An 18,852-nucleotide genomic window follows, 5' to 3' on the forward strand; every position below is an offset into this window, starting at 1 on the left:
ATTTGAGTCCAGAGACTGAGGAGGAATAAACAAAACCAAAAGTCAAAAGAAAATAGAGGAAAAAAAATAAAGAAAAATAATAAAAAAGAAGAATCCAGATGGAATTCAAAAGCAAACTAAAACCAGAAACAAAGAATGAAACTAGAGACTACATGATTTGCTGTCTTTTTCGCTTGTACAAATGCAGCCATATTTGTATCAAAACAGGGGAGGAAGAGAGTTAATTAGATTAGCGGAGCGAGGGAGGAGGAGGAGAAGGAGGAAGAGGAGGAGGGGCATGCAGAGCTGGCTGATGTGAAAGAGATGTGGGAAGAAAAATAACAAGAGTGAGACGTGAGTCACACTGGGCGCAGATGAACAGGTAGCAGAGGATGAGGAGGAGGAGGAGGAAGTCACTGCTAAGATGGACAAACTAAAAAGAGTTGGCACATTTCAAAGGGACCCCAGTCACATTTTGGCCTCGGAGGCTTTTCCAGCAGCACCAGCTGCAGCAGCAGTGAACCAGTGCTTCACTCAGGACTTTTAGATGCTATTACAAAAACCCTTTTTCATTTAATATGTTTAAAACTATAAGCAGAACTGCAGCAACAAAGAGCAATCTGCTCTCCAAAGCTTACACCTCAAATGGCTTGGGTCCCTTTTTAACATTATCACTCGTGTTCATAAGGGTGTTAGATGTCAAAGTTATTTGAGGCTGTGTTTGTTTATTTATTTAGTTATTTTTGGATACTTCTTAATAAGCAGCAAAAACAGAGTTGGCGGCTTTTCAGACCTGTACGTCCACCACGCAGGAGGCAGACCGCCGCAGGGAAACTGGGAGAAGCAGTAGCAAACAGAGTGTTAGTCCCTTCGCAAATTAAAAGTGGCGTCTTTGAAAACACGGTGTCATAAAGCACTTTTTAGAAAAGTATAAATTACTTGTGAATCTCTGCTGCTCTGATCAGAAATTAACCCTCTAGTGCCCTCCTCTGGCTGGGAAAGAGTCACACACCCTACTTCCATAAGAGGACAATGTGAGGCTCACATTTCCTCTACCAAGCTAAAAAACAAACAAACAAACAAACAAAAAATCCAATCTGCTTGCATGTTTCCTGTAACACCACACTGGTTAGGTTGTCCTTGATGTGCTGTCATATTTCACCAAATTATGGGCTGCATGCCTGCCTGAACCGCCAGCTGTAGAGTTTTATACAAAGCAAAAAGAATCCACTTCACCTATGATTCATCTTATTTCCACTTTGCAAGCATTTCAAAAACGTTACAACAGTAAAACTTTTTTTTGTGTGTGTGTGTGTGTTTCTACCCATCCATCTATCTACCGTCCCGTGGCTCCTACATGTAACCAGCTTTCACACATAAACACTGGCACTTTTGCCGGTGTTGGAACATCTGTGGATTCTCAGCTGTATTTCGGTCTGGACTTTGACTTTTTTCCACCTGGTTTTCCAACATGGCAACCTTTAGAAGACAGTGTGTCTATCCTACTTTTGCAGGCGCCTTATGTTGGTTTTTATTTTAAGTCCTCCAACTGTATTTATTTATCAAAAATGAGAAGTTTTCAAAGCATTATGTAAAATGTGTGACTCTATTTAGATGTGCTGATGGTGAAAACGGCTCTTTGCACTGTAAGTTTGGGGTTTTCTGTTATCTGATCGGACCAAATTCTAATAAAATGCATTTGAAGGTTGTGGTTGTAATGTGACAAAATATGAGAAAATTTCAAGTGCATTTCTTATTTTTTGCTGTACCAGCAAAACCTCTTACTTTAACATGTTTTAGGTTTCTCATAAAGGGAAGCTTTAAGAAGGAGGAGAGACTGATTAGCGGTTCTATTTGTTAGCTGCTACTTCAAGTTCTCCTGGGAATTTTCTGCCTCCTCCATGGTGGATACATGGTTCCAAAGGGACCTACTGCAGGAACACAAACTGTGCTGATAGAGAACCAAAGAATCACACAGCGTCAGCAATGAAAAAAAAAAAAAAAAAAAAAAAAAATCAAACATCGGTTAGATCAAGAATCTGTCACTTCAGTCAGACACTGTAGCTTTTTAAAACTCTTCCACCTCTCGGCTGCGTTACATTGTGGCAGCATCAGATTATCTATTAAAGATGCTGCCAGAAAAATTATGACCAAATCACATGCTCCTCTTTCACTCCATCCCCACTGCTTTAGAGATTTTTCAGTCTTCTTGAACGCATGAATTAGAAAGCGACAGGCTCCTGCCACCTTTTGGAAACGTGCACACTGAACTGGTGAGGTGTAGCAGTAAGGAGGAGCATGTGTTTAACGCCTGGTGGAGTTGATGCCTGGAAGAGAAGAGGAACTATCTCCTTTAGAAGAAAGACAACTGCATTGACAAGAAGAAACTATGACACATACCCAGTTAACCTACTTGATCCAGTTCCAAAGCATATGAGCGCTTTGGAAGACAGAGAGATTTGGGCATTTAATCATGGGCAAATATTAGGTAAACCAATAAGGGGGAAGAAAACATAAAAACAGCAATGAATGAAATAAGCAGAGAGAGGAAAAGGGGGAAAAAACAGGGATCATGTGAGACCTTTCAGACACATGCAAGCTGGAGTAGAAAAACGGGGATTTCAGTTCTCAGGAGGAAGTGTTTACAGTGTGTGCAGCCAAGTTTAGAGACATATTTATCAAAGAAATGGTTTTTCACAATCAGCTGCTGTTAGATCCCCTGTGACTGATGCCTTTTAAATTCATTCCAGCGTCTCCTGGTTGCCTGCTGCAGTATTAATAATCCATTTATAGGAGGGAGGTCGTTTTCCGAAATGAACACAGGAGTTTAGAGCTCACTGGAGGAAACAAGGACTGGTTGTCTGATACGTGACTCTTTAAGGCTTAGGAGCAGTCTGTGCATATTTGTTTTATTATAAAGAACAAAAAAATAGTACGCAAGACCCATAAACTCAAGCTCATTTCATACAAGCTTTGCATTTACTGTGTCATATTTGAATAGAAAAGAAATAACAGCAATACAACACGTATTTTCCCACCTGCAGATTTCTGCTGTTTCGTCATCAAACAAACAAGGTTTGATATCAAAAATCAAAGATAAGCTCAGTTAAAAAGTAATCACATCTTTACATTATAAATGATTGAGCAACTATTGCAAACATTCACCATGACGCTTTAGCAAAAATAGTTTTTTTACGTCAATATGAGGGGACTTCAACCCTCTCCTCTTTGTGGACTGAGTCTTCCATCTCTCATTCATTTTCATGAATGAATGTAATGAATCCATCAATTACAGCAAACTGTCCAGATCCTGAAACAGTATTGCGTCCCAGACCATCATACCACCCACACCATGTTTTGCTGCTGGGGTGATGCTCTGTTTTTAAAAGAGTTGGTATGTTGGGCTGCTTCTCTTGTCTCAATCTTTAAACAAAATTCTCATATCTTTCTCATAAAACCAATGAAAACAATTGGCATTCAGAGTACCTGTGACACACTACTCTTAAGTGCAATGTAGCCCTAAATATATAAAAATATTTTGTTCTATTAATTATTGATTTAAAGACCCACTTGTTCACTTTGCTTTAATTTCAAACCTATTGTTTTGTTTTTCTTGGTATTTTACTTGTTCTTAAACAGCAAAGTTTTATGATCTCCTTGTAGTTGTTCAGAAATTTGTTTGAATGCGAATTCCAACTAAAGTTAGCATCATTACTATCATTACTACATTACATTTAGAGAAGTTAAAGACTCGGTGCAGAGAGAGAGTGTTTACATCAGCTGATCTGCAGTTAGATTTCCTCCATCTCTCCCTGTCCGTCTCTGTCACGTTATTCTCCTTATTCCTTGAGATCTGCATGTTTTATTTAGCATTTATCTGGGCTTGGGTCCCACAGCAGCAGTAATGCCCCTCATGGATGGGTTTGCTGTTCCCTATAGTAAAAACAACGGTGAACTTCGCCAGCATTTACATGGCAACCAATGTAAGATAAAACAGATATTAAATAGTCACTCGTGGTGGTTGCTTATGCATGTAAAATGTTGTGATATCTGTAGTTACAGCTGGTGGCCTTTCATTAACGCAGCTACACATAGCATAGTGCAGAACATCCTCTGATATTGAACTTTAAGTGTTTAAATCTACTAAATGAAGGAAAACACAAAGGCACCGGCTTGCTTTGCTAATTGTAGATAGTCGGATCGCTGGCTCTTTGGGTGTGATGTTCTTCCCAGATACAAATTCCTACAACTAAAAAGAATGAAATGAATCATTACTTTTACAAGGTCAGAGGGTATTTAAAAAAGTTGAACCAGTCTCTGTAACCAATAACATGAAATCTTTGGAAAACAGAAGGAAGACTAAAACTAATTACCCAAATTAATGGTTTTACTTTTAATGTTTATTAATCACTTTTATCCCCAGTCCACAGCTGAAACTATTCATTTATGAGAGGAAAAAACTGATATCTGTCTATTAATAAAAACATATAAACTTTAAAAGATTTACTGTCCCATTCTGCATTATCTTCTTTTTTTTTAGGAAACAGCGTTGTATTTTTAGCCATTAAAATATGACACAGCAAAGGTTTTACTTGTTTATTTTCCTCCAATATTTTTAAGACAGCAGCTGCTTAATTTAGAGATTATTAGTCACCTGTTTATTTAGTACGATTTGTGCGTGTTTAAATTTACCATCCAGGGTGTCGTAAGCTAGTGTACCGATGAGAAGCACAGGAATCTTCCATCTGTTAGCTCCCTTATTGTGTCACTGGCAGAACACCGACATAGAAACAAACACACACACAAAAAAAAAACAACCCAAAAACTACCAGAGACAAAAATAAAAAATAAACAACAACATGATGGCAGAGGAGTGAAACAAACAGAGCCAGAAACAAAGCAGCAGGAGCAGCAAGTTTCACACACAGGGCCTTCTACATGTCAAAAATATTTGCGTTAATAATCTTCAGACCTTGTTTACATCCCAGATAAACCTGAGAAAAGTTCACAACTAAATCTTCCTAATCCTTGTGTCTAGCTGACGAGAGCTGATGTGAACCAACGCGGGAGAGCAAGTTAAGAGCTTTGCATAGACTGTGGCGGAGACCACTGAAGGAGTGGTGGGTGGAGGGTGGGGTGTGGGAGGGGTGGGGTCAAAGTAGAGGAGAGTACATACATCATTCCCTTTCTCGCCCTCGGCGTGTGTGAATCTGGCCGCCTTGCCGTTGCGGCTCCGTCGGGTGTGGTCCCCGTTGTGCCACTTGACGGGATTGTTTGGAGCCAGAGGAGGTGATGTGGCCGACGCCTTCTGTCCGTCCGTCTTGTGCTTGGAGTTCAGTCTGGAAGAGACACAAAATACAGACTGTGAAAACAAAAAAATGAACCTTTTCACCACAGGACAAATATAAATGGAGTAAAGCATATAAAATATTCGGATGGGGTAAGTCTAGTAGGCTCGTTTCGATTAGGGACCAAAATTGCAACATTAGTTACATTTTCAGCTGCTGCGGTTCACTTTCTCATTGCGCTACGTCAAACAAACCGAACTCCTTGAATAACCAGGTACTCCCTCGCCTATGGCGGTGCTGCACCAAGAACCATGGAAGGAAAGACACAAAAACCTCAGAAGAAGAGATGATCACAACTTCCTTCTTCACATAATGTCATGAGTCACCTTTTAGCAGTTGCAGGATTTATTATTTTTTGTCTTTGGTAAAAGACCACGAGCCATTTCTTCACTAGTGCCAGACATTTGTGTTCATTTTGGTTGTATTTACCCAGAATGCCACGTGCTACAGTTTGCTTCCTGCTTTTTTCTGGTCCCCTTGGCATTCAAATGTGCAGCAGAGTTCACTTCAGCCAAAATGAGACCTACGTTTTTAGGCAGACCAGAATGAGCTTTTTTGGGTCCACATCGGTTTAATTGTGCATCCACACACCTCCCAAACAAACCGGACTCCAGACAAACAAACTAGAGTTTGGTTGTAGCGAACAGGGATGGTGTGAATGCACCCAGAGAGCTGAATTTAAAAAAAATACTTGTTTAAAATACCTTATAAAATATAAAATACTTATTTCACAAGGCTGCATAGAGAAGCACAAACTTTCCTAGTGCAAGGTGTAGAAGGTATTTGAATTTTTTTTGGACGCACTAACAAAAACAGTGTGAATGGGTGGTGCAAAAATACACACTTTCTGCAACAGAACATGCAGGAGGGAATACGGCTTGTCCAAGAGAGGCATCCAAAATTTCACAAGCGCTAATCCCAACAGTGTATCTAACAGAACTCTAATTAACTCTGTACATTTTTCCAAAATGTTGCTCAAGTAAATGTAAGTGAGTAAATGTAGCTAGTCGTGACGGAGTGGGATGGGTTGCAGTCCCAGACAAACCGAGGGCCCAGTTTGCATAAATTCATGTGAAAATAACAGGATTTAATGACGGCCCATGGTTCAAACAGGCAGCACAGAGCATCCAGAGTTTGAAGTCTTATTGCCAGAGGTGTACAAATTTTGCCACAGTGTAAGATCAATCATGGAGAGGATTTTAAAAGGCTTTTTGTCGAAATCAAAGAAGTGATCTATGTCAGATTAAACCTGGAATTGGAGGGAATGAGAGGGGTTGTTACTGGAAATGAAGGATGGTGAAAATGCCCTTAAAAGAGCAGAAAGGACAGTTAGAGCAGGTTTGCTAATGTTTCTGGAACATCACAGTGGAATTCCTTTTACCTGAATCATACTTATCTGGCGTTCTTCTTGTAATCATAATTATGCAGCTTATCAGTGTTAAATTACAGCAGTATTTATAAAGAAACAGGCATAACTATTGTCCGCACACAGACACTATCAAGATCTTAACTGTAAAAGCCTGCTGGCAGACGTCAGCTGCTCCGCAAGCTTTTAATGCACTTATTGTGCTGCACATTTAAATGGTTGGAGCTTTAGAGCTCACATTTTAAAACCAGAGAACAAGGAGCCCTGAAAACAATGAAAACAAATGATAGTCGGAGAAAACGCACAAATTGTAAAGCTAAAAAATCCTTAACCTTAAACCAGAATTTTTATTTTTTTATTTTTTGTCAGATAAAGGATTACTCCAACAAACTTTAGGACACTCTAGGAGAGTCAGTATAAACAGAAAAAAACAGAGGCAAAACTTACTGTGTCACTAAGAGCTGAACATATTTGAATTAACTTTCGTGAAGGAAATTACAACAAGAACCTGACAAAAGGGGGGGAAAAAATTAGATGAAGACATTTTTAATTGGAATACGGTCAAAGAAGAGAGTGAACTACTCAGTCCAACATGGGCTGAGTAACAATGTGACTGACAATGAATAGTTTTTCATCAAGCAGGAATGCGGAGCGAGATATTGCAACCATTCAAAGTGCATTATTAAAAGACACGTTGAGGAGCCCAATTTGTCTCCTAATCTTTCCCCCGAGGGCTAAGAGTAAATGAGAGAGAGAGAGAGAGAGAGAGAGAGAGAGAGAGACACCGTCGGTCACCAGGGCAACCGCCCAGTCAGACCAATTTCAGAGTGCGAACAGACGGAGCGTGCATGTGTGTGTCAAAGAGTCGCCTACCTGGAGGGGGATTTGGAGGTGCTCCGAGTGGAGGACAGGGAGACGCTTCGAGAGCTGCAGCAGCTGCCCTGACGCTGTGAGCCCCTGCTGGGGGTCTCACCCGAGGACCTGATGGATGACAGCAGATGGACAAACACACCACACACACACACACATGCAACGGAACATGTATGCATGCATACATCATGGAGACACACACAACAACAACGCACACTCAGTCGTCAAACTCGTAGTTTCTGAAACGCTTCACGCAGAGCTAAACACGTCCAATGTCGTTTTACGCAGAGGACGAAATGAAAAGATATGAATGTGCACTTTAAATTTGAGTCTTTAATTATGAGTATAAAGTACCACTATAAATGTATGAGGCCTGTTCCTGCAATTACAGCTGTTTACGTCTCTACATGTTTACAGGACACATGAAATCTACACCCATGTTCTCTGCAAAACAGTTATTTTAGTAATCGATTATTATTGATAAGATAAACAATTGGAACGTTCTGCAGCTTTGTTATTTAACCACCTTTAATACAATATTAGAAAGACTTTGAACAATGCAAATAAACAATTCAATTCCATTTGAAATAAGTCCAAAAAAAAAGGTTCTATTGCCTACAATGCAACACTGTAGCATTCCTGTGAATTTGAAGCAGGTAATGGTGAAACTATGACACTTAAGGAGTTCTGTAAAACACATTTACAGATAAAAGTGTTTTCATCTTAAATATAAAATGTGTAAACACACGTTGAACACTTTTGGCTTAATAGCTGCTAAAAATGTTGTTTTTCAGAAAATTGCCCTTTTTTTAATCTGAATTCTCCAGTTGATGGTTAATAGATTACTAAATTAGTTATCACTCATTCTACTTCAGTGTTCATTTGTGTGCATAATTATGAAAAGAAGAAGAAAACAAGGTGTTCAGTGAGTAAATTCCCTGTGTGGCTTACCTCTTTTTCTGTTTGTTCTTATCTTTGTGCTTGTTCTTCTGGCTGCCTGACCTGAAACAAAAGTCAGACAGAAGGACAGGATGGCATGTAGATTAAAAACAATATATCACTTCCCTTTCATTACCATGTAAACAAATGGTAATTAATGAGAGCAATATCCCCCAAAGACGACTGCACTGATGAATGCTAATGCAGTTGGCCAGCTGGTTTTTACTGTACCTGTATCTTCTCTTTTTCCTGGAGTGAGATGCTGACCTGTAAAAACAAAATTATTATGTTAGATTCCAACGATAGTAAAATGTGACACAGATTCCAGGATTCCAAACCCAAATTTTGGAATCGGTTCCAGGATAGAGGATAAAGTTAGACGCTGAAAGATGGTTATCAAACGGTAGTGACTCGAAAGAGCATTCTTAATTTCTAAATGTTTTACAAAAGAAAAGAAAAAAAAAGTAAAGTTTGGTGTGCATTTGTATCCATCCGCTTCTAATGTAATAGATTTAAAATTCTTATTACTTCAAATTCTTCAAAGAGTTATTGGTTGTGGGCAGGAAGGCTCTTTTGTAGCAGTCTGTAAAACAGCGAATTTGAAGAAGCCTCTGACTGGAGACACTCAGGTTTTCTAAGAAAGTCTCATGATGGTCAAGGTTGTCCACCTTTCTCTTTATTTTATGTAAAGTGAAGACTGAACTTTTTGTGTTACATGCAAAATGCTTGCACTTCACATCACTCTGACCACACTATCGCCATGGCGACAGTGGTTGCCAGTGAGATATTTTCCAAGGAAGGACAGAGACAAATTGCTAAATTGACTATCTGTAATTATGGACAATGGGAATAAGATTTTTATTTGAGCAAACACTGAACATCTGTTGTAATAAAACAAAAATACTGAAAAACTTAAAGCACATAAAAGCAAATATATATCCAGTTGGATGTCTGAATGTAAATGTAGATGTTTATTTAGGAATGAAATTCTTTTATTACAGAGTATTTTCCTAGCAAACTGGGACAGAACCCAGCCAGGTGTTTGGTGTGTTTAGTCTCAGATGTTCTTTTAACACCACAGCTGCTGCAGTTCATTTCTTCACATTTTCGTCACAGTCGGGTGTGAAGTGTTTAAATAAAGCCAAGGCTGACCGTTCTTCTGTCCTCAGCATTAAGACTGACCCGCCACCCTCATATCAGTATCACCTTCATTGCAGTTACCATGGTGATTAGTCGGGCAGGTCTGATTTTTTATATATTTTTTCCCCTTAGTATTGCCCGACTCACCTCCAGCATGCGGCATAAAAAGTGTTGACTTGCTGAAAGGGCAGTGATAAAGCTGTCATAGTAACATATGTGGCTGATATGCAACTCTGAGGACCAGACCGGCTTTCCTCGTTGGAGGAAATCAGCTCTGGTCGGTTTCTTCCTCAAACACTGAACAGTGTGAGAGTGAAGCTGTTGCTCATAGAGGTAAGAAAGCATGTCAGGACATTTACCATGTCAGGACTCTGAGGTCCTCTCCTCATGTATATCTGATGGCCTCAAAATAGAAAGCAGGCATGTTGCTCTGGCTCCGTTTGTCCGATACATTATTCATATATCAACATCACCTGCAATGCAGAGCATCCTTGGAGTGAGGACGAAAGAGAGGAGAGGGAATGAGGACAACGGGGGGGACGGAGGGTTGGGGGAGGGGGTGTGTGGATGGATGAGAGGTGGGAAAGCACAGCGGAGCAGCTCAGCAATTTATAGAAAGGCTAATTTTTCTTGTGTTGTGCACACCTCTGTACAGGCTGGGTTATTAGAGCAACACATTTAGCCCCACTGCCCCCCTCTGAGTCAGGCGGGGAACGAAGCTGGGTGCAGGAGGCCTCTCTACAATTGCTTATTGCTGTTACCATGTCCCAAGGCATTGCACAAGTTGCTCTTGATGAGCTCTTGCTCTTCTTCAGTTTCTTCTTTCCCTCGGTCTCCGTCTCTTAATGTCTTTACGAACACCTCCCCTGTTCTTCTTCCTCCCATCTTCCTACCTTTAATCCCATTTTTCCACATTTGTCTCCCGACTTCAAGCTATTGTCTTTCCTTTTTTAGGGTATCTGCAGCTTTCAGTAAGTCAAATTCAAGAGCTTTTTAATGCCACGGTTGGGGGATCTCGCTTTATTACAATTTAGCCTAGCAAAAATGTGAAATTTCTGGGCTCTGTTTGTGTCGTCCACTTTAGCCGCTGTCATTGTTATTCCCATGTGTTTGGTTTCATTTTGAGTGGCAGTGACTTTCGTCTCTCACTGTCATTTGTCGAGTGTCGAGCTCATCACCCATGATAGTTACAGAAGAGCCAACTAGCTATGTAGCTAGGATTTATTAGCAGCTAGCGCATGTCTGGGCGCAGCGCAAATGTTTGCCTAAAGTCCTGTGAGAAAACCCCCCAACAAAAAACAACATAAACGGGATTAAATAGTTGTTTCATGAAAAAATTTTTATTATAGTATTTAAGGCCAACTTGCATTTTTAATGAATTTAACAGTTTTTAAAGCCTTAATTTTAGATGCACGAATTCAAGACTTTTGAAGACTTTATGGATGAGTGGACACCCTGTTTTATAAGCTGTCTCCAGTTCACTCTATGAGAGAGCAGCACTTTCAGCAAGTAACAGGAAGGCTGTATATACTACAGCAAAGGTTTCAACCATTGTCTGTTACGGAACATGTAGGATTTGGAAATATTTCCAAAATTTTGGGAATTAAGGGACATTTTGGGAGTTAAGGTGAAAAGTCACATTCTGTAATTTTACATTCATCTCATAGTATGTAAGAATGAACCAAAATCAGCATCGGCTGATCAAAGTATTACTAAAACGTAGATCAGAAATCCGTGTGGGTTTAATCTTTCATTTGTCAGTTTCCTTTAGTCTTTTCCATCTTTTTTCTTTTATCTTCCATCTACCTCTCTCCTCTTTTGTTGTATTACTGATTATTCTAACATGGAAACAGCTGACTGTCTTTTAACCCAAACCTTTTTTTCCCTCTGTGCTTTTATTTTTTATTTTTTTCCAGGTAATTTCTCTGTCTTACTCCCTTCCTCTTTCTCGCCTTCCTCAGTAATAACTGATACTGTGACAAGTTGCACACTGATCCAAAATATATAAAAGATGGAAGATAAAAGTAAAAAGAAAAGAGAATTATTTAGATGAGTCTCTGAGAATAATTTCGGTTTCGGAAAAAAGCAACTACAGTTCTGCAGCTCACATCGTTGTAGGGGTAAAAATGTGGTGCAGCCTCGAGTCTTTTCTCTGAAATCCCTTTTTGTGTGTTCCTGTTTTTGAATGTAATTGTAAATGGGGCGACTGCTCGCCGTCTTCAGGCGACATTTTCCTTCCTCTTCTTCCTCCTAAGCATCTGTTGTTTTTCGTCGAAGAAATTTAATTTGTAAGTACTTTCGATGACGGTTTCCTTTCATGCGTTGTGTTCCGTGAGCCAAACCGTAACTTTGAATGTGCGACGCCTCGGTTTGTATCCCTGATGAGTCTCTAATTTGTCAGAGCTTGGCTCCGACAATCATAACAAATGAAAGAAAAAAACTCATGGGATTCTTTTACAAAATGACATTCATTTATCAGAAGCCATTAGGAACCAACAAAAAAAAAAAACTTATTCTTCCCAAGGGGGGAGAAGAGGCATAACCTGGAGGAAGAAGTCCCTGACATATCTGTCCAGTCAGATCCAGTTCCGACCAGCACCAGCAACTCAAACACAGGCTTCAGGGAAAAAGACATGCAGCCGTATCATTTTATAATCCAGGCTTTCTTGTTTGTTTGAGATATGACTGATGACACCTTGTACACACTCACCTGTCTCGCTTGTGCTTCTTCCCACTCTTCTTCTTCTTCTCTCTGCGAGTGGGCGAGGAGCTGCCAAACCTGTTGATGAAGAGAAGGTGAGGGAGGCAGGTATGACACCGGAGTCTCAGGCTGCTGATAAATTATTCTTTCTTCCCTTTCTTTTTGGCTGACATTGTCAAAAAAAAAAAAAAAAAAAAAAAAAAGGGGAGATATGTGCATACTTGTCTCATCACTCCCCACCACCACAGTTACAGTATCTGAAGATTCATTTGCAATATTCACAGAAAAACGATTAGAATTTCATTCCACAAAACCATAGAGAGTAATTGCACCATGAGTAATTATCCTATCAGCAAGCCTGGAAAAGAAAAAGGAAGAGTCTTTAGGAGGGGCTGTTTCCACTCACCGACTCCTTCGACGGCCAGACTTCTTCTTCTTCCTTTTCTTTGGACGGGGGGATGGAGAGCTGGTTGATTTCCTTTTCATTCTGAATCGGCCGGAGAACGGGAGAAAAAAAAGGAGGCAGAGTTAGGCGGTGCAAAAGCCTTTACGAGTGATTGTTATTATAATCGTTTTCAGTTTTCAGTATTAGATTATAGTTATTTGGTGTTGTTTTGGCGCCTTGACAATGACATAACAAATGTAAATTTTTCTCATTTCCTCAGTCCATTCAGCCAAATTGCAATAACAATGCATTACGTCTCTGCAATGAAAGCAAATTGCTTATACGAAAATGAACTTGTTATTTTCTGTGTGCAGGCTGATGGCAGCAGCATTTGCAAGGTTACTCTGAATGAATGTTTCTGCTGGGTTTTCCATTTTATTTTCTCCAAAGCAATTCTCAGAAATCTTTCGTAGGAACGATTTAATTCCTAGTCCCTCTTTCGCCCACCTGTCATCACTGTGGTAGTCCTGTTCATAGTCTCCGTCTTCGTAGCCGACTGCGTCTGGGTCGTCTTCGTACTCGTCGGGCTGATAATGGAAGTGGTTCACCCTGGAAGAACAGCAGCCAAGGATCGCGACACAAAGTGAGCTTTTCAAAAACCGTCTTACCCCTTTAAATTGATGCTGACGTTTGCTGTGTATTCACGGCAATTGTGGACACCACAGAAGAGGAAACAATAGAAAAGCTAATTTTACTTATGACTCACATGTTTGTCAGCGGAGAGCAGAATGAATGACAAAGGAAAATGCAGCAACATGCAAACTGTGATAATCCTCCCAGAAACCAATGCAATATTAGCAGGCAAAGTAGACTATATTTTTTTATAACGTATTGCTAAATAGCATAAACGTATTGCTTATGCTATTTAAAGTCTAGAGAAGTTAACTAGGGGTCAGATCATACCAGAAGCCTCATAGTGTGTTTGGTTGCTGCCTCAGACTTTTAACACTGAGGATAAAAACACATGAAAAGAGCAACATTTTCATGTTTCTAACACTTCAAGACCAAAGGTGCAAAAGAAAATGTGTGAAACAATTATTTACTAATAATATGAGCATTTCCATGGAGTCACATGAAATTATGGGTAATAAAATTTTGTTAAAGCTTCAGCTAATTACCAATACACAATAATGCAAATTGAACTTTATCCTAATTTATTCAATAGTTTATTTGAAGTTTGAACCCATACACATCCTTATTTCATTGCCTATATGTGAGATGGAGAACAAAGACTGTGCATCAGCCTGGTCAAACCTTCCTCTAGGTGAAACATGGTGGAGGCAGCAGCATGCTGGGGGCAAATGTTCTGGGTAAGAAAAGCTTAATGGAGTTAACAACAAGACAGTTCTAGAAGGAAACCTGTTAGTTAGCAAAAGAGAGGTTCGCCTTTTAATAAACTACATCAACATCCACTTAGAGTGGTTTAGACCAACACATCTTTACATTTTTTAAATGGTCTAGCGACTTTCAGATTTTTATGTATAATTTAATAAAACATGTTAAAAGCTTTTGTTTATACAAAATGTGAAAAGGGGTAATGTATGAATACTTTTGTATGACACTTTATGACTCTACCGCTAAAAATGGTCCCAACATCACAGCCGTTATGTAACGTATCAATTGTAATTTGATTTCTTTCACTGTGGATGAAGTTTGTTAGGACATTTCTTATTTCCCCTGACCCCACATCTGAGAACACTGCTTTCCAATTTACGGCTCAGCTTGTGGGATTAATATCTTCCAACTCTTCTGACACACTGCATTGTATTTTCTGACAGATGGGTGCAAACTCCTTCCTATCCTTCCTGCCTCAATAGCCCCGTTTTCCCTTTAATGCCCCGGTGTAATTGACGCAACCTGACCTCACCGTGTCAATGCAGTCGTAAAAGAAGAAAAAAAGAAGAAAAACACTCACCCATCTCTCTGACACTGTCTTGTCACATTGTAATTAAGAGAAACATAATTAACTTTTTTTTAAATATGGATATGCGTTCAGTTGCTGGATGTGTGCAGGTTATCTAGATCAGAGGGATGAGGACACAAACATCACCTCGATGAATTGCCGTGCCGCCACAACCAGTGGGGGAAAGAATAAAACAAGAGTGGAGTAATGAAGAGAAGAAGCTGAAGCGACTCACCGAAACAATTTAATAAAGCAAAGGATAGCAATTCCTCAAACACACATGAGAGCTCTATAAGACAAACCTCTATATCAGATCCGAATAGAAAGCAAAGAAATCTAGGTAATATGCGATGTTGGATATCTAGAGGGGGAAAGCAGAGCGGTTTGTTAGGAAGACACGAGGCAGCAGAGCCCTTAATTGGCTGAGCACGGTTGCAGGGATGCTGTGAATCAGCTAAAAAAAATAAACTACTAATTTTACCACAACAGTCCGGCTTAAATCTCGCTAATAGGAAATGAGAACAAAACCTACAGAGTGAGACAGACGGCCGAGAGAAGCAACCAGCTGTAGGAAACATGGATGTTTCTAAATTTATATGATTGAGTTTAAATGAATGTAGATTTAAAGCTGGGGTATGTAAGTCTTATGAAAAAAAACTTTCTTTTAGACATACTTGTTAAAACTGTCACAACATGGTGACAGTTCAATACGAGATTCTGTGGAAAAAAAAACAACACAAAAAATATTTTTCTCTACGTCCTCCCTGAGCTGCTATTGTCGTCTGCAGAAACGCCCCACTCCCAGCCCGAAACAACCTATCAGAATCAGAGGAAAGGTTTCAGGGCTGTCAATCATGCTTGTGAACACGCTGGTAAAAAAAAAAAAAAAAAACACTAACAGTGGAGAAATTACTTACCATTTCAGGAAAACTGTTCATCACATGCTAACTAGTGTGAGTATTCATGACAATTTCTGTTGGGGTGAACAAGCTGTAGCATGGCAGCGAGAAAAGGGGCGGTCTGAGCAGTGTATACACGGGAATGATTGACAGCAATAAAACCCTCCTTCTGACTCTGATTGGTTGTTTCTGATCACGCAATTAGTGGGAGAACTGGGAGAATGAAGACAAAGTGTTCAAAAATATCACCAATACTCCATCTGAACCATCTATACAAGGCAGGAAGAGTCAATAACTCCACATTTCTAAATTTTGACCTTACCATCTGAATATTACAGCAGAAATAGACTCAATGTTTCTCACTGTGGGTATTTGAGCTACTTTTCACATTCGATCATCTCAAACAAGTCTGCCAATTCTCACAGGAGAATTGGCAGACTCAGAGACATTTTTATTCACAGAACTTCTTCTCACTGGATATTTTCTCTTTTCCAGCATCCTCTACCATCCTGAAAGCAGGCTGTACGTGAAACTCAAAGCAGATCAGCAGTTTCTGAAACACTCAGGTCAGCCTGTCTGGCACCTTCAACCAGGACACGTTCACAGTTGGTTGGTTCTTTCCCATTCTGATGCTCGACTGTAGATGCCTTAATGCCTTCAGTTGCTGCCAAGTAATTTGCTGAATCGCAACTTAAATTGATCCTCTGTACGTTATATTGACAGGCGAGTGTCTGTTTCCAGCGGAGCGGATTTATAGGGGGAAGTGCGTCAACAATGATCTTCTTGTGTGGAACGTATACAGAGACCAGAGCATGTCATGTTTTTTTCTTTCATTAACTACAGAGCAGAAAGGTAAGGCACAGTAAAAATCAATAAAACAATGTTCATTTAAACCACCATAATGTTTTTGAGTTGCACATCTCTCTAGTTTTATTTTTGATTTTTTTTTACCAGATCATGACTGATTAGAAATGCTTTACATGGTTTGTTTGCAGAAAAAAATTTACACAAGAGATTTGTTAATGGAGCAGCTCCCTTTTGCCCTAGATTTGTTGTTTTTTTTAAAAGCAGTAATCGACTTTGGGCTTCACTCTATTGGACCGGTCCTTAACACCATCCTCCACAACCAGCTAATCTGGACCTATACTAAATTCAGGATTCGTAGACTTTTCCCACGGTAAAATCCAAGCAAAAATAATACAAATCAATTAAGAAAGAGAGATTCAGTTTACTGCTACACGCTATTGAACGTAAATAAAATCACAAGACATCTGGTCTTGTGACAACGGGGAGAAGGGAAGCTAAAATATGACACATTTTATGTTTTGAAATGTCTCTCACCACTTACACTGCTCTGAGAAGAAAACACTAACTGAATTTAAAAAAATCTGCCGTTTTCAATAGCTTTGTTTAACGTTTAAAATATAAGCAACACTTAATTTCAGTTGCATAGATTAATAAATATTCATTACTAAAGTAAATATTCATTAACACAATCCAAGCAAATCATGTGAGGTAAATGATTTTCCTGCTCAGATTGAATACTTAAACATAATATACAAAATCAGTTAAATCTCTAAAAAACATTTTTACTAAATTTTCAGGCTTTTAGCAAATAGAAATAATTTTGGCAATTCTAACGGACCTAAAACGAGAAATGTTCAGTGTGATTTAACTTCAGACACTGATCAAAAATAAGTGTCTCCGCGACCTTTAACTAGGCGTATGAAAATATCTGGTTTCAACTGTAAATAATGTTCTCCAGATTTAGGTTTTAATCAAACATTAGACTGGACTTTACGACAAAATATCAAGCACTTTCCAAACCTTGGAAACTGAAATGCAAGCATTTTCAAGGATTTCAAGCACCTGTATGAATCCTGTAAATTAGGATGCTAAGAGAGTATTTTTTTTTTTTTACTGCAGGTGGGAAATTAACTTTTTAAAATCTTTAACACTATATTTGACTGGGTGTGCATAAGACTGACATGACACTGTTATAAACATGACATGAACACGAAGGAGTCTTTGTGAATGTTTATGACTGTTGTCATTCGGTAAATATTGACACTTTTAATGTAAAGTTGTTTTAAAAGTCGCACTAAAAGTCCATTAAAAGTCCCAATTTGCATGATTTTGTAAATAATGACACTTAAATGCAAAGTTGGCATTTTTAATGGACTTTCAGTGCAACTTTTAGAGCAGCTTTGTATGAAAAGTGTCATTATTTACCGAAAGAGACTTAATAAAGACTCCTTCATGTTCATAACAGATGTTACGTCATGCTGATGACAGTGTCTCATCAGTCTTATCCACACCCCGTCAAATAAAGTGCTTCTAAATCTTTTAACAGAACCTATTTTAAAAAGCTTAAACTACCCGTTCAAGGACATGTCAGATGAAGTACGGACTACAATGTGGTCTGTCTCTCTGTCCAGTCAAGAATGAGCTCTAAAAAGCACTATTTGCAGCAAGATGGATTAACTTCCACAATATGTCATTGTGTCCTTCTACAAACTGAAATAAGCCGTCTGTGTGGCTTCCTGCTTTAGGCCAGGAAGGCAGCAGTGAAACACACAGCCAAAAAAAGCAATTAACAACAATTTAAACTATCTAGTGCCCCCTGTGTTCAGTCATTAGTGATGAATCAACTAATTCCCCACCCTGTTCTTAATCTCCTAATTGGTGCCAGGCTCCAATGTGCGAGAGACATCTGTCTGGTCAGACAGCCGCCCTGTTAGGCAGATGAACGAGTGTCCTCCACGCTCAGTGCTGCAGTGGTGAGGCGAGAGGTTTCCTGGTTCAGCCTTTGTCCCTGGGACCTGGCAGTGAAGGACTGTGACCGAGGCCCTCCTCAGGGCTGCAGCACAAAGTCGCGCAGCTCATTTATATCCGCACTCGGACAGCCGCTCGGCCACTGAAGGATCAGTCCTGTTCTCGTTGCTGCCCAGAGTTATAGTGTGTTATTTTGTGGTGGAAGTTAGATTCATTATTCCTCAACATTTGAGCGGTGCTAGATCTTGTTCCTGCTCAGAGAGCGGTGGTTTGAAAGCTCATGTGTTTAACTACATCTGAAGTACAGCGCTAGGTTAGCTACCAGGGACTATGCAAAACAGCTGAACTGTAAAGTCACATCTATTGCGCCATGTCTCTGTTCTCTAATAAATCCGGTGTCTCTCTAGTATGTCATCCGACAGTTGGTTGTTCTGCAAAGCCGATGCTGGGTCAGCTTCTACATTAATCCTGCACAGATTTCATGCGT

At 39.6% G+C, this 18,852-nt stretch overlaps 1 protein-coding gene across 3 annotated transcripts in view; it reads right to left on the reverse strand.

Annotated features, from left to right (window-relative positions):
• Positions 1-18,852, reverse strand: part of srrm3 (serine/arginine repetitive matrix 3) — an 88,918-nt gene that overhangs the window by 11,445 nt on the left and 58,621 nt on the right. For all 3 annotated transcript variants that reach the window (XR_006372998.1, XM_044141416.1, XM_044141418.1), the window contains exons 4-10: positions 13,236-13,337; positions 12,750-12,830; positions 12,353-12,421; positions 8,734-8,769; positions 8,515-8,565; positions 7,567-7,674; positions 5,156-5,318 (exon numbers count right to left, since the gene is read on the reverse strand). Coding sequence is in view for 2 of the 3 variants with exons in the window: in XM_044141416.1 (XP_043997351.1) it covers positions 5,156-5,318; positions 7,567-7,674; positions 8,515-8,565; positions 8,734-8,769; positions 12,353-12,421; positions 12,750-12,830; positions 13,236-13,337 (610 nt within the window). In the remaining variant the exon portion in view is untranslated. The remainder of the gene's footprint in view (positions 1-5,155; positions 5,319-7,566; positions 7,675-8,514; positions 8,566-8,733; positions 8,770-12,352; positions 12,422-12,749; positions 12,831-13,235; positions 13,338-18,852) is intronic.

This window comes from Gambusia affinis, linkage group LG15 (genome assembly GCF_019740435.1).
Source record: "Gambusia affinis linkage group LG15, SWU_Gaff_1.0, whole genome shotgun sequence".
Lineage (NCBI taxonomy): Eukaryota > Metazoa > Chordata > Actinopteri > Cyprinodontiformes > Poeciliidae > Gambusia > Gambusia affinis.